This window comes from Choloepus didactylus, chromosome 15 (genome assembly GCF_015220235.1).
Source record: "Choloepus didactylus isolate mChoDid1 chromosome 15, mChoDid1.pri, whole genome shotgun sequence".
Lineage (NCBI taxonomy): Eukaryota > Metazoa > Chordata > Mammalia > Pilosa > Megalonychidae > Choloepus > Choloepus didactylus.
Window position 1 is genome coordinate 11106048 of NC_051321.1, and position 16264 is coordinate 11122311.

General features: G+C 47.2%; 1 protein-coding gene across 1 annotated transcript in view; it reads right to left on the reverse strand.

Annotated features, from left to right (window-relative positions):
- Positions 1-14566: 14566 nt before the first annotated feature.
- BTBD16 (BTB domain containing 16) overlaps positions 14567-16264 on the reverse strand; it is a 60983-nt gene continuing 59285 nt past the window's right edge. Inside the window, exons 14-15 of the mRNA XM_037804974.1 lie at positions 15819-15998; positions 14567-14678 (exon numbers count right to left, since the gene is read on the reverse strand). Of these exons, the coding sequence (XP_037660902.1) occupies positions 14610-14678; positions 15819-15998 (249 nt within the window). The 3' untranslated portion in view covers positions 14567-14609. The remainder of the gene's footprint in view (positions 14679-15818; positions 15999-16264) is intronic.

A 16264-nucleotide genomic window follows, 5' to 3' on the forward strand; every position in this document is an offset into this window, starting at 1 on the left:
GGCCCCTGGGGGCTTAGCAAACCCTCCTGTGTACCGGGCTCGGAGCCATAGCCCAAGGAGGTATTAGATTGTCTGCTCTAGAGCCACTGACCCCAAACCTCACTGTGTAAGACTGTGGCTGAATTCAGAAAGGTGGGTCTTTTAGAACAAACCGTAAGCAGTCAAAATGAAAGGGGTGGCATGAAGGCCCTTGGAACAGACAAGAGACAGCATCAGTCCTCCCACGTTCCCAGCTGGTGTCATCCAGGTTGCTATGCCCCTACTGAGACAACATCTGGGCACAGTCCACTCTTCTCTATACCAGCAGTTCTCAAAGCATGATCCAGATCCCAGCAGCATCAGTTTCACCTGGGAACTTGTTAGAAATGCAAATACTCAGGCCTCACCCCAAACCTGCCGAGTCACTGGCTTGGCAGTCTGTATTTTAACAAACCCTCCAAGTGATTCTGATACACACTGAAAGTTCCAGATCCATTGTTCGGTATAAATCGGTTCCTGTTCTAGTGTCATTATTCAGTGCACAGAGGTTGCCTTTGACTCTGGGGAGTCCTGTCCCAGGGAATCTTTTCCCAAAGAGTCATAAATAGCCCCTTGAAGGGATCTGGCAGGCAGCCTAGCACAACAGAGATGGGTGCTCTGAAGCTGACAGTCCCTGTTCAAATCACGGCTGTGCTGCTGACCAGCTGCGCTCCTTTGGTTGGCTCTCTGGCCCTTGGAAGTCAGTTCCCTTATCTGCAAAGTTAGAATATGACAATGGAAACTACCTTATAGGGGAGATAGAGAGAATCCCTTTAGAGCTCCTAGCACTGTGCCGGCCACATAGCAAACCCTCAACCGGTGATAGCTCCTCACAACCATTTTGTAAATTAAGATTTATGGCCAATGGGTTTTCCTACAAGAACAGTCGCGGTGTTGAATTCACGGTGCCACCTGAGCCTCAGAGCACACGTGGCAGCAAAGAATCCCCTCATTTGGGCCAACCTCTCTGCCAGGACAGGTTGAGCGGATAGGACCTAAGCCAGACTCCAAACCCAATCCACTGCCAGTCCCCCTCACAGCGGAAGTGGTGGCTTCTTCCCATTCTGGACCATTGAACGAGGCCACTTCTGACTCCTGCGAGGAAAATGGTGAACTGGGCCGCCCTCCGTTTGTTGGAGGAGGACGTTCCTTTCCCCAACAGCAGGGCTGAGGGAAATGTGACACCATCGGAGCTGCCTTTCTTTTCCCCTTTGTCCACTGAGAAAGTCTTTCATTGTTGATTCATATGCTAACACATAGAGAACACTTTCAGGATTCCGGCCTTTAATAAAGAAACAACTAATATGCCTGTTAATCCAGAGCTATGTTCTCAAAGTGTGCAAGTGTTTATTACCCCATCCTCGCTGGGGTACATGAAGAAATTGACAGTAAGCGTTTAGAAGCTTTTAGAGCATTTTGATATTATTGCGACATCCAAATACATGATCAATGAGGCCATATTTTGAGTGTCTTGTTTTCTAGTCTCTCATTTTTCAAGAGCATTTGGACTTTGCAATTTTGAGGACTTTCTGTTGATTTCCAGAAGGAGAGCTCCTTGCATAATAAAACATCTTCTCTCTCTCTTTCTCTCTTTCTCTGTTGGTAAGAAAAATTTTGAAATTCCAGAATGACTCAGGACATTCCATCCTGAGAAAGGTGTTCAGAAGAAAACATTCAGTGCTGCTAAGATCATTTTGTGAGATTTTCCTAAGCACTGGGTGACCAGGAGGAACTTTCCAAAGTATCCTTAACCCTTGGCAAGAAACATGATGACTAGAGGAGCCAAGCTCGAGAAGAACAAACAGGTGGCTGGGAGGACAGAAAGATGCAGTCTGTAACGATGCTGCTTACAAGGCTGTGGAGAGGAGAAAGAGAAGAGAAAGACCCCTAGGGAGAGGCACCTTTTTCTTCTTCCTTCCTCTCCCACTCATAGTGCCCTCCTGCACCCTCCAAGACTAAACCGTAACATAACAGAAGAGCCAGGCCGCACTTCTAGGGCTCTCCACTAACCCTCCCTTGGCCCATAAGGAGAGTTAAAAAATGGAAAATCATCTGGTGGGCTTCCTGGGCCTTTTCCACTGGACTGGTTTCAGAGAAGTTCGGTGATTGTCTTCAAACAACTGCCCTTCATTCTTAGTCCTGATGCTTGAGGCATCAACTGATTAATAAACTCAACCAATATTTACTGAGTGCCATGCATTGTCATAATGCTAGACACACAGCAGTGAGCGGGGCAAAGCCCCTGATCTCAGGGAGCAGTAACGAACAAGCTAGCAGCGAACTAGACGAATCCAGAGAGTGGCCAGTAGCAGAAGAAAATATAAGAAAGTAATGGGACCGAGAAAGCAGGGGTGGGGGTGGGAGGATCAGGGAAACTGACTGAGGAGGTGACCCTGGAGCTGAGACCTAATGACAAAAAGAGACCAGTTGTGTGACCATCTGCAGTGAGATACGTTCCCAGGCAGGGAAACAGAGTGTGAGGGCTCGGAGAGGGGAAAGGGTGTGATGTGTTTCAGCCACAGGAGGAAGCATAGTGTGGCAGACGTCAAGTAAATGGGAGAATATAGTGAGGTCCAGGCAGTGGGCAAGGGTCTGAATGCAGGAGCTTGTCAGCCAGGGTGGAGTTAGATTGTTCACTGTATTCAAAGTGCTTTTGGAATAGTGTTGCCAGAGAAAATACAGACTGTCCAGTTAAATTTGAATTTCAGAAAGAAAAAGGAAATATAGAATGTAAGCTTTGTATCAATGTTGCATTTCTTGAACTCCTTAGCTGCAGTTAACGGGATTGTGTAAAAGAGTGTTCTTGTTCATGGGAAATGTATATATGAATTATATTGTTTGTTCAAGGATGTGTGCAGCTTGCTCTCATATGTTCAGAAGACCGAGCAATAGATGATGGATGCTAGATACAGAGGGAGGAAAAGAGGGAGGGAGAGAGGGAAAGAAAGAAATGGTATGACAGGATGTTAAAGTTGGTGGATCGGGGTATCGGGGGAGGAGGGTCAGGGTATGCTGGAGTTCTGTGTATGGGGTTTGTATTGTTTTTGCAACTGTTCCTGTAAGTTTGAATTTATGTCAAAATAAAATTTTAAAAAATTTGAATTTCAGATCATTTTGGAGACATACTTATACTAAAACATTATAATTTGAAATATCTGAGATTCAAATTTAACTGGCATCCTGAATTTTTATTTGCTAAACCTGGCAGCCCTACTTGGGTAGCAGTAAAGGGTTTTTAAGCTATGGAAAGATGCCATCCAATTTATATGCTCTTTGGTTATTTGGCCTGCTGTGGGGATTGCATACAGTGGTGGAGCAAGAGTGGAGGTAATCATTTCACTAGGCCAGGAGAAAGAAGAGCACAGCCACACAGGTGAGTGCATACTTAGGATCAACAAAGCCTCAGTATGTGAACCCACGTGTCCATCAACTGACTACATGAGCAGAGAGGAATCCAGTCTTTGGGCTGGGACCTGGCCGCCAGGCACAGTGGATGTCCTTGTCATGAGCTGCAGAGCTGCCAGGCCAACATTCCCTGAGATGTCTCGAGAATGAGAAGCCTTGTGCCATCTAGCACCTCGCCTTGCCACTGTGTTGATGACTCTCCGGGTCGACCCAGAATACAAATTGTGGAGGAGCAGCACTTAGAAGCCAAAATATTCTTCCCAAAGACTCATACAAGAGTTCCAGGGGATAAACAATGCCTTATAAAATATGAGGTGTGAGCAAGTTGCAGACGATGGCTATGAACCCAGTTCTGTGGCTCCACTGGGGAGCACTTGTCCGTGATGCCTCATCAGTGATGGGCACTAAAGCACATTCACCAATGAAACAGCTTGTGCTTACCCTGCAATGCCTCACCCCAGTATTTCTTTGGAGGAGTTTCAAGGGAACTTCTTGTCTTTGGCTTGAACCTCTCAGTGATGCCTGCTGCCCGCAAGGCTCAAGGGTGGCGTTTCTCCACTGTCACCTGGGCAAGGCTGCTGAGGTCCACCAGTGGTCCAGAGATGCAGACTTCAGGGTGCCAGGGCATGCCCAGCAGTTTCTACCAGGCTGCAGGCATGTCCCACCCACTTCTGAGCCCCACTCTGTAAACTGGGCCCCAAGACAGCCCAGCTTGTCCCTTTAAGATTGTCAGAGATTGTCCTAGAAAACAGTTCCTTCCTCTTTTGTCCCTGTGGCCTCTCCCCTCTGGGCTGGGCCTCATATCTTGGAGACCAGGCTGTGCTGGAGAAGGCAGCAGACATCACCCCAGCAACTCAGCCACCCACAAAGCTCCTCAGAGTCACATTCCCTTTGTGCAAATAGACACCTGCGGCTGACACCTTGCTAGCTCATCAGGCACGCCCACCATGTTTGGCCTCACCTGGCTCCAGCTACATTATAGCAAATCCTCCCATTTGTGCTGGACTTTATATTTACAAATTGTCCTGCCTTGGTTTCCTATGGCTACTTTAACAAGTTACCACAAACTCAGGGCCTTAAAATGACACACATTTAGTCTCTTACAGCTCTGGAGGACAGAAGTCTGAAATCAGCCTCCCTGGGCTAAAGTCAAGGTCCTGCAGGGCTGGCTCCTTCTGGAGGCTCTAGGGGAGAATCCATTGCTTGCCTATTCCAGCTTCTAGCAGCTGCCCCAGCATGCCTTGGCTTGTGGTCACATCCCCGTCTCCACTTGACCTGCCTTTTCTTTTATAAGGACCCTTGTGATTATACTGAACCCACTGGATGCTCCAGGATACACTCCCATCACAAGATTCTTAACTTAATCACATCAGCAAAGTCCCTTTTGCCATATAAGGTAACATTCATAGGTATGGGGGGAATCAGGACATGGAAATCTTTGGGGCCCACTATTCAGCCCACTGTACGTGCGCCCTCATTTAGTCTTCACAATGGCTTTGTGAGGCTGAGAAATGGAGACTCAGAAAGGGTGGGCAATTTGCCAGGTCCCTGTGATTCTAACTAAATCTAACAGATTATATAGTAGAGTCAGAGCAGGAGAAAGTATCTGCAATTTGGAAAATGCCCGCTGCTTTTCCCTTGGTGGCTTCTGCTCCTTTCACAGGCCTGGGCAGGCCTTTGATCCCGCTTCTTTCTTTCAAGGGTTAAGAGTTGGCTGCTTGTCTGCAGCACAAAGGGTACACCTGCAGACTGTCCCAGTTCAAGGAGCGACCCACATTGGAAGACAAGAGATAAGCAGGCCACAGGCGGAGTCCAATTTTCCCTCCCTGCCTTGGGGCTTTATGGCAGTCCAAGGGTTGCTGGCACAGCTCGCTCACAGGTGACCTGGTAAATGATTTCCTCAATTAGTCCATGAGTTAAACTTCCTGTTACTTCCACAGATGCCCCACATCCCAGGGAACTTCAGCCTGGACCCAATGGCCAGGAGAAGGAGAAAAAAATGGGGACTGCTCTCTTTGGTACTGAACCAGCAGGAAAAAGACATTAAAGAAATATTCATTTGTTTCAAATAAGGCATTGTCGATTCAATATTTAGTCGGTATTGGAGGGGGACCTAGGTATCTCAAGGGCACATAGATGAACAGTCCCACCTGCCTGGAATAAAACGTGCTCCAGCCCCAGCGAGACATTGAGTGACTCACAGGGAAGCTGAGCAGGTGGCTGTGTTGTTCACTGATGCAGAAATTACAGGGAGTTTTAATCATTGTGTTTGAGATTCGCTGAGCCCTTTCTGGGGAGCCCTGGGCTGACAAATGACAACTCCCCGGCTCCCAGCTGCAGTCTCATCCAATCTTGCGTGACACCAGGCTTCTTCCTTATTTTTCATGATGCACCCCAAGGTCCCTGTATAGAAGAACACAGCAAGTCGGAGCCCTGTGTTTGGGTGCAAAAAGGGTCAGGGGAAGGTGTGTCTGTGACCAAGGAAGCAGGAAATCCTGTTAAATGAAATAAGAGTTGAAGCTGCCTTTGCTTTAACTCACATCAGCTACGACATGGAATTGTCCCACCTTTCAAATGTGTCAGTCGAGGGGCCTTATCAGCCCATGGCTCACGGGAAGTGACTGGGGGGACAGAGAGAAGCAGGAAGGCTTGTCCTGCAGGCGGGAAGAGAGATTGGAACATCCAATTTGGGAAGCAGTTTGACAATGTTAAACTGAAGTTGTACAAACCTTTGTGCCCATCAACTCCATAGTAAAATACGTTTAAAATATATTTAAAACAGGCATAGTTTAATGGGACCATATATTGCATACTTTTAAATTTTGTTTTGTTCGTACATTCTGAAAATCTTTCTACCTCCCTAGAATGCTTCCACCATAACTCTTTAATGAATGCATGATATACGGATGTGCCATTTTCTAATTTCTGCCATGGGACAGCTAAGGTCACTCTGATGTCTTGCATTATGAATAATGCTGCAAGGAACATCTTTGTAGCCAAATCATTGGTTACTTTCAGGACTTTGTTTTTATTAGTATAAATTCCTCAAGTGGCTTTGCTTAGTCAAAAGGATATGTATTTCACATTACTTATTGCTGTGTAATAAACTTAGTGGCTTATAACAATAACTAATTATTTCCTCCTGATTCTGAGGGTTGGCTAGAGAAGTCTTTTTGTGGGTTTCTCCTGGCTACTCACGGCATTCCACCGGAGGGTTGGCTGGGCTGGAAGGCTCCGGATGGCCTCACTTGCATGTCTGGAGATTGGTACTGGTGGTCCACTGAGGCTCCTAGGTTCTCTTCCACATGGTCTCTCAGGCTCCCTCAGGCTGGACTGGCTGCCACATGGCAGTGGTCTCAGGGTTCCTAGAGGGCAAGAGCAGAAGCTGCAAGGCTCCCTGAGGCCTAGGCTCCCAAACACACACCATGTCACTTCTGCTACATTCTATTGGCCAAAACAAGCCACGGGGTGAGCCTATGTTCAAGAGTGAAACAGATGCCACCCCTTGATGGGTGGAGCAGCCATGCCACACTGCAAGGGGGTGTGGACACAGGCAGGTGTGATTCACTGGGGCCAATATTATAATGATCTACCACGGAAGTGGACTCTTACAGCCTTTTCTAACATGCTGTCAACTTGTCCTCCGAAAGGTGGTGCCATTTATCCTGACACCAGCCATGTACAAGAGTGTTCTTTGGGAAATTTTATTTTTAATTTTTAATTCAGTTTTATTGAGATATATTCACATATCATACAGTCATCATGGTGTTCAATCAACTGTTCACAGTACCATCATATAGTTGTGCGCTCATCACCCCAATCCATTTTTTGAACACTTTCCCTATACCAGAAAAAGCAAAAATAAGAATAAAAAATAAAAGTAAAAAAGAACACGCAAATCATCCCCTCCCCTCCCACCCCACTCTTTATCTAGTCCCTGTCCCCATCTTTCTACTCATCCATCCATACACTGGATAAAGGGAGTACGATCCACAGGCTTTCACAATCACACGGTCACCCCTTGCAAGCTACATTGTCATATAATCGTCTTCAAGAGTTAAGGCTACTGGGTTGCAGTTTGACAGCCTCAGATATTTACTTTTAGCCATTCCAATACACCAAAACCTACAAAGTTTGTCTATATAGTGTGTAAGAATGCCACCAGAGTGGGAACTTTTATTTTTAAAGAGAAACTAATGCAACCAGTGCTGAAAGACTGCCCAATATATGATAGCAGAGCTTTCTGTCCCCTGAGTGGCCACAGTCATTCCTGCTGGGTGCTAACTCTTGAACTTGGCGGCACGGCTGACCTTCCTGTAGGGAGGTTAAGGGACCATCACCTCCTGTGAACAGGGCAGGGGGCTGAGCTCTAAACCTCCCCCTGGCTGTCCATTGCACACCATCTCCACGGCGGTCCCTCTTGCCCCAGGCCCCCCTCACCTCTGCTTGGATCTCCCAAAAGCCTCTTCACTGGCCTCCTTGCTTCTGCTCTGGACCTCCTCCAATCCTTTTTGCCATATTTCATCCAGAATGACCTTTTCAAAAGCCAAATTTTATCAGGTCAGACCCCAGCTTAAAACTCTTCAATACTCCTTGCTGCTCTTGGGAAAGAGACCAAAATCCCAGCTGTGGCCTCCATGGCCCAGGGAGGTCCTCCTCTGCCTGCGTCCCCAGCTGCTGCCTCCGCTGGCTTGGCTGGCTCTAGCCACTGGGCCTTCTTCCACGGGTTTTGTTTTTTTTCGTTTTAAGATGCCAGTTTCCTCTGCATATGTTGTTGTCTGGGCTTGAATCTTCTCCCAATCCCCATCCCCTTTAATTCCCCCTCCTCCTTTAGATCTCAGCCTAAGCATCACTTCCCCAGGGAGAGTCTTCCTTGGGCCTCGCAGCCTTGGGGTCTCCATCGGGTTCCTTTGCTCTGTGCACTCACAGATCTGGGCACTCAGGGGTCATTAGTGCACTTATGCCTTTAACACCTGTCTCTCACCAGACACTGTGGGCTCCAGGATGCCAGGGGCTGTCTGTTTTGTTCACCACCACAACCCTAACTCTGGCCCCTAGGAGTAGGTCATTATAAATTCTGTAATGAATGAATGAGCCAAGGAACGAAAGCACAAAGGCCATAGGACTTATTCAAAGTCCCAAAGCAGAGCACCAAGTTACAGAGAGAAGCAACAGGAGCCTTTTGTGTTGGAAAAAATAGAGCTGAGCTCTGCTTCCCTGGTCCCATCAGCCAGGGTTCTCCTGAGAAGCTCAACCAACATTTCTTAATATACCTATTAAGAGATTTATTATAGGAATTGGCTCACATGATTGGCAAGTCCGAATTCCGTAGGGCATGCTGCAAGTTGGGAACTCGAAGAAGGTGATGCTGAATTCCCCAGGAGAAGCTGGCTATTTGGAGAGGAGATAGAAATTCTTCTTTCGATGACTGAAATCCTGAGTTTTCCCTTTAAGGCCCCCATCTGATTGGAAGAGGTGATGCCTCTCTTTGCTGAAGGTAGTCTCCTTTTCTAATTATAGATGTAATCGGCTATAAATACGACCCACTGGCTAATGATTTAAATCCACCCATGAAATACACTTACGGTAACCATCAATTCAGTGCTTGCCTGACCAAATACCTGGACACCATCACCTAGCCAAGTTGACACATGAGCTTAACCATCCCACCGGGGTTAAAACCTTCCTTTCCCCAGCATGTCTTCTCCCTGCCCCTGGGAAGGGGCCTTCACCCAACAGTCCAGGTAAATGTCGGTGGCCGTGGCAGGCTGAGCCTTGGGCCTGGCTGGCCACTGATGCTTTATTCATCCTGTCCCTGGGGAGAGGCTAAGAGGCTCTGTACCCCCAAGGGCCCAGGAGAATCAGAGAGGGCCCCAAACTTGCTCCATGGATATGGTTCATACCCCACTCCTTCTTGCACAGATGGCAATTTACATTTAAATAAATTAAAATGCAATAAAATTAAACCTCAGTGTTTAAGATGCACCAGCCACATTTCAAGTGCCCAATGGCTACCACAGAGGACAGGGCAGCTACAGGACATTCCATCATCGCAGAAAGGGCTTTTGGACAGTGTTACTCCCAAGGTTTCCCCCACAGAGGTTTCTCTGGTCTGGGTCCCCTCCAGGAGAATCCCCTTCCTGGCCCCATCTCTCAAGGCCTCAGGGACTGTGGGCCAGCCTCAACCACATCCTACAGCCATCCCCGCCATGTGTAAGTGGGACAGGGACACCCCCTCACCCAGTCCCTGGGGAGTCCACCCTTCTCCCCAACAGCTCGGTAATCCCTGGCACCCTCCCTTCCCAGTCCAAGCAACGAGGGAGTGCAACCAAGAAATTAAGAACTAACAAATTGTTCACTGAATCATTATATAGGTATTTCTTTTCACTTTCTGGTATATTAGAATAGCCAGAGGGAAATACCTGAAATTACTGTAACTGTAACCCAGCTGCCTTGATCTTGATTGTATAATTACATAACCTTTATCTTATGAGAGTAAAAACCTCATGACTGGCCCCATTTGTACCCCCTTATCCTGTTTTTCAAGTTGAGAGTCTTATGATCACAAAAGACAACTCCTAATGTTTATAAATAAAAGAACTTGTCAGCTCAGAACTAACCTACCCCAATTCCTAAACTATCTAGCTAGACAGAGATGGTTCTAACCCAAATTGGCCCACGTGACATGTGCAGTAGCTTAAACTTTAACCTATAAGTGACCTATACCTCATTATAATACTGAAAATCACACCCATCATCATATTAAGGCTGCCATTTTCTTACATAGGTTCTGTGACTAAGCATGTAATCAGTCTGCGCATGCTCAACAATTAGATCATCTCTGACTTTGTCATCTTGAGCTATTGTGCTCATTGTTCTAAAAACTGCCCATCTCTCGATACTATAAAAGTATCAGAGTTACTGCAGTTTGGAAAGACAAATTTTTAGGTCAACAGACCATCTGATCTTCTGATTTGCACTTAGCAAAAAACTCTTTCTGTCTTTGAAACCCCAGTGTCTCAGGAATTGGTCATTTGATGCTTCAGGCAGAGAACCCACTGCTTTTGATCAGTATCAGGAGGAAGAGAAATACACGGTATTGAGCACCTACTGTGCATTAGGTGCTTTACAAATCACACACCAATTTATTTAATACCACGGGTTGCATTGCCAATTTCACATCAGGTTCTGAGGCTCAGAAAAGTTAGAATTGCCTAAGTCCCCATAGCTAATATGGGACAGAGATGGGACTCAAACCAGGTCTGCTTGCCTCCAGGACCCAAAGGAGCTGCTGAATCCTGGGCCATTTTGGTTGGCAGGAGGGTTCTGGGGAGGTGAACCAGATGGGTGATGGAGATGCGAGTACAGAGAAGGTATGGACACAGCTATAAGATGTGAGGTTGACCAGCACTCCTGGTCACTGCAGAGGATATTGCAGCTGTGCCTTTTAAAATTCTAGACTAAGAAGTTCTCACTTGTGAAAAGAATGAAAGGTCATCTTGAAAATTTTTGTCTTAAGACGCTTTCAGAGATTTTGCGACATGAATTTTTGAATGGGCAGAGCCTCACCCAGGATGGATGAATGTTCACTTTCAACACACTAAACCAGGAGGAGCTGCAAAGATGAATTTTAGGTTGCAAATTTCTGCCATTAAAATTCTGGCTCCAGTTTATGGGGAGGACCATGCCCCCTAGTGGAAAGGGATGGACTTTCTGGATTATAAAAACTGGTTCATCCATATGTTGTCACATCACTATTAAAGTTCTGTTTATTTCATATACCAGGAAATACGGATTTAAAAAATCAGACAGCATGGTGAAATAGATTAGCAGGCTGGTTCTTTTCTTGCACTGGGTAAGGAAGACAACTGGGTGCATGGAGTACTGTAGAGAACCCTGATGTGGAACCCACACTATCAGATTGGAGTAAATTCTGACTGTGGTCTGTAGATCCCCTCCATCGGGATCCCACAGGAAGCTTGTTAACCTGCAGATTCCTGGGTATCTCCCAGACTGATCTGCTGGGGCCCAGGGATTTGCATTTGGACAAGCTCCTGGGGATTCTGATGCACATTCATTCTGAGCAGTTGGGCTGGTGCCTGCTTGTAGCTATAGAAACCCCACCTGCAAACTGTTCCCCACTCATCATCCACCTTCAAATACACTCACTGTGCCTTCTCCAAGGCTCAGGTTCTGCTGCCCCTCAGTGAGTCCTTTCCAATGTCCCCATCAGAATCTAACGAGGGGTCACATGTGACAGCCTCCCATGAAGCATGGCCTGGCAGGTGGCAGATGCTCAGTACATGATCTGTCCAGTGTATTGCAGGTGTTCACCTGGATTAACCGCCGTCCACAATTTGACCTCTTCTCAGTGGGCCGTGGAGGGAAATGGAAACACATGGCCTTGTGGCCAGGCTTGAGTTGATTTCCCCGTCTGCCACGCTGCAGATCCTTGGATAAGGAAATGCCTCACTCTCTCTAGGGGCTCAGCTTCCACTCTTTATCAAACGGGGAAAATACACCCACCTCAGAGAGCTGCTGGAAGAATTCAGTGGGATGGTGTGTGTGTGTGTGTGTGTGAAGTGTCTAACAGATCAGAGGTTCTTAGCAGGCATTTTCCAGTTGGAATGTCACTCCAGCTCCTCTTTACAGTGAGGAGGTGGAACTGATGTCAGAGGACCCCTCTCCACGGCACCCCAAGTCTTCCTGCCTCTTGTGCCTTCCCACCGCTTGCTCTGGAGGCAGGGAACGCAGCCAGTCCTTTAGGTCCTTACCCCATCCCTTTGGGGGTTGCCTTCCTCCTACATCCCAGCTTTCTGTTTTTGACTGATTAGAATTTTACTGTTCAGCTTAGGGAGACATTTTTGGCATTGCTGCTTTGGTGGTTTCTCCCACTCCTGCAAACTCCGTAAGTGTGAGCCTGTGTATTCCGAAGAGCTGAGCTATGACAATTGTTTCACTTGGAAAATGGGCAGTCACTGCAATCATATGTGTTTCAGCAATGCTTTCAGGAGCCTCTCCTTTCTCTTGGGCATCCGAGGACTTGCTTTTCAGAATTTTTTAGTTCTTATCTTCCCTTTTATCCCATGGAACTGTGGTAAAAGGTCATGAGACTGCACTTGCTCAAGTCTCTGTACAGGGGCTGTGTTTCTTGTCTTTCAAGCTCCCATCACTGCTTCTCACTGACTAAGCCTAGCCAGAAGCAAGCTGGAGAGGGATGGGAAGCAGGGCTTAGCAGGGAAGGGTGAGGGGTAGATCTGAGAACAGGCTCCCAAACCCAGTTCTTTCTTTGCTCTGATTCTTTCACCAGTAGCTTTCACACAACCCCACCTGCCTTCCTTTCTCCTAGGTCACACTCCACAGGGCCTCGACTTCCCCGGCTGGGAAGGAGGCTCCTAGCCAGAGGAGACCATTAGACTTAACACATCCATCTCATTGTCTGCACAGCATCATGGACTCTCCATCACTTTTCCAAAGACATTGGTAACCATGTAATAAAGAATCTGGTTGGCATTGGTCCCTGGTTCCTGGCAGATAAGCTCTAAACCCTTGGCATTTCCTGAGTGATTGGAGTCTATGACTCATGGTGGGCCCTGCATAGTTTTAGCTAAGGAGATGAGACAGGATGGGGGCTGGCTATGCCAGAAAGACCACCCATGTGTTGAGAGGTTGACTTTGAGCCATGTAATATTAGCCTGACCTCCTGGGAGAGGTGAGGTGCTGAAGAATGAATCCAACCACTCGGCCAGTGATTCAATCAACCATGCCTACGTAATGAAGCCTCAATAACAACTCTCAATCCCAAAGCTTGGGGGAGCTTCCCCGTGACAGTACTCCTTGAGTATTGTCACACTTCAATGCCTGGAAGACAAGGCGTCTCTGAAATGATGGAACCTTCGTGTTTGGAATCCTCCCGGACTTCGCCCTATGTGTCTCTTCCCTTGGCTGGTTCTAATACACATCCCTTTACTTTAATAAAACTGCAGTCATAACTGGAGCACTATCCTGAGTTCTGCAAGTCATTCTAGCAAAACACTGAGCCTGAGGGAGTCTGTGGGGACCCCTGAATTGGGAGCTAACTGGTCAGGAGTGAGGGTGGCTCTGGAGATCTTCAAATTTGTGTCTGGTGGCTGAAGTGAAGGCAATAATGTGAGGACTAGTCTCTCTGATTTGTAGTGGTACCCTCTTTGCAGAAACACCCTGGTGGATACACCCACAGGTGATCCCCAGTGGGGCATGCCCTTAAGAGTAGATGGGATCTAAGACTTACTTCTAGCCCAGAGAATATGGCAGAGGTCACGGGATGTCATGCCCATGATTGCATTTTGCTAGCTAAGACTCTGTCTCAGCAGACTGGTGTGAGATCCTCTCCTGCTGGCCTCAAAGAAGCAAAGAGCCATTTTGATTGGTCTATTGGCATGTCAGGGAACTCCAGGCAACAGCTGGTAAGAACTGGGGCCCTCTGTCCTAGGGTGGCCAGGGAATGAATTCCACCAACAACCTACCTGAGCATGGACACAGGTTCTTGCCCAGTCGTGTTTTCAGATAAGAAAGCACCCAGCATGGCCGACACCTACACTGTAGCCCATGAAACCTGCGTGGAGGACCTTCCAGGCTATACCTGGAGTCCTGACCCATGACAACTGTGAGGTAACAAATATGCATTGTCTCAGGCCACTGAATTCGTGGTACTTTGTTATGCAGCAACGGAAAATTAATATTCACAAATGGGAAGAAAACACTTTACCTCACTTTTTCCAAATCCTAGAGTTCCATTTAAGGATCCAGCATGGTACCTTAGTTGCTTCCTTCCCTTCCTGCTTCAACTCTTGCTCTGGCTGAGCCAAACTGCCAGGGACAGTTGTCTGGGTTGCTGCTTGGAGCAGCAGGCACAAATGCATCATGGGAAGGGTGGTGCTTCATGCTACCATTGGAGCACATTGTTGTTGCCCCAAGAGTGCAAAGGGCTGGACTCAAGGCACGTTGGGGTCACGGATGGGAAATGGACTTGCATCTACAGTAATTTCAACACTCAAATGAGACAAATGTGGACAGAAGTTATAATGAGACACCCAAACCAGGAAAGTCAGGTGAATACTTGAGTGGGTCCATTTAATATCATTTAATTTTCTTTTATGAGGACTGGTGGAAGGAAAAAAAAATCCCATAGATTCTTCTGGAAACTCTCAAGATATTGGGAAGATGAAAGCAAAACTTGCATAGACTGGGATGCCCACAGTCTGGACTTTCAAGGTCTAAAAGGTGAAACAAAATGAAGCAAATGAGACTTTAGGATAAATACAATTGCCCTCTAGAAGGGGAACAGGGAAGATGAACAACTGTGAAAGGTGGTGTTTCTCGATCTGGCTACACAACAGAATCACCTAGGGAGGGTTTTTTGTTAGTTTGTTTACTTTTAAAGTAAACTTAAAAATGAATCAAGTATAAATTAAACACAAAAAGTGCCCCAAATTTAAAAGCACAGTTGGATAAGTTTTCACAAAGCAAGCATCCTGTGTAACCACAGCCCTGCTCAAGATAAAGAACATTTCTAGCACCTTGGAAATCTCTGTCATGTTCCCTTCAGGTCCGTACCCCAGCCCTGTCCCCGCCAGCCCCACATGGTAACTGCTATTCTTATTTCTAACATCACAGAGAATAAGCTGGGAAGCTTTTAAAAACCCTGGTCCCCAGGCCCTACCCACAGAGACTCTGGGCTCACAGGCGGGATAGGCTCAGGTCCGGGGAGTTTTAAAGGCCTGGGGTGATTCCGATGTGTAGCAAGGGCTGAGAATTACTCACCAGGTTAAGGTGAAGTCCTATTCTTTCCAAGGAAGCAAGGGAGGCCCTGAGAGCTCCTTAAATTCACAGCCCCGAGAATTCTTCTGAGGACTGCAAACAGGCTTTCTGGCAATTTCCGGATTGCAGTGGTCAGAGGCCAGGACAAGTACTGATCTTGTGGGGGTGCTGCCCCCCACCCCCCAGCTGAGGCAGATGGACTAGATCCTCCTCCGATGAGCCAGAGTGAGCAGGTGGGTCCGGGCCATGGATCTCAGTGGAGGCAATGGGCTATGCACAGGCACCAGGCAAATGCATACCGCTGAGCCCCCTCTCCCCACAAAAAGTATCTTTTGACATTTATAAAACGGATCTGATTTGGGTTATAATTATTAGTATCCCCATTCTAGAAGGTTCATTCTAGAAGTTTCCTCTTTAGCATTATTTGGAGCTGTGATAATATTTTTAAGAAACTGACAACCTTCACTAGAGATTTAAAGCTCGTGATCCCAAGCACAAAAACAAAAAACAAAAGGGCAGGAGGTGTAGAAAGAGCCAAAAGGAAATAAAGGAAAAGAGAGAAAAGGGGAAAGAAAACAACAAAGATAAACACTCACCTGGCTTCGACAGGACGGCTTTACAAGTCCAAACTTCTGTGTGACCTTGTTTGTCCTGAAGTCCTGCCACTTACCGTCCACTAGGGCATGGGCTGTGATTTCGTACCTCACCAAGCGTTCTGCTCTCAGGTTCACCAGGCTCTGCTCACAGGGGCATTTCAAGTCTGTGTGCCTGATTCTCTGCAAAGGGGGTGATACACCTGAGTGGAATCACACCTGGGGTGACCCAAAGGAAGCGAACCCTGTTCCTGGCATCTGTCCCCTCCCTTGAATGCAATCAGGGAGCAAGATGGCAGTTCCAAAATGGCACCGCTTCCTGGAGTCATTGCCTTGTCAGCTGGCACTTTGAGCCCACACCATATGCAAACCACTGACCAACGAACTAGGTTTTGGCCTATCCGGAAAAACTCCATTAAGTCAAGCAGTGTTGAATTGGAGGGTCTTCA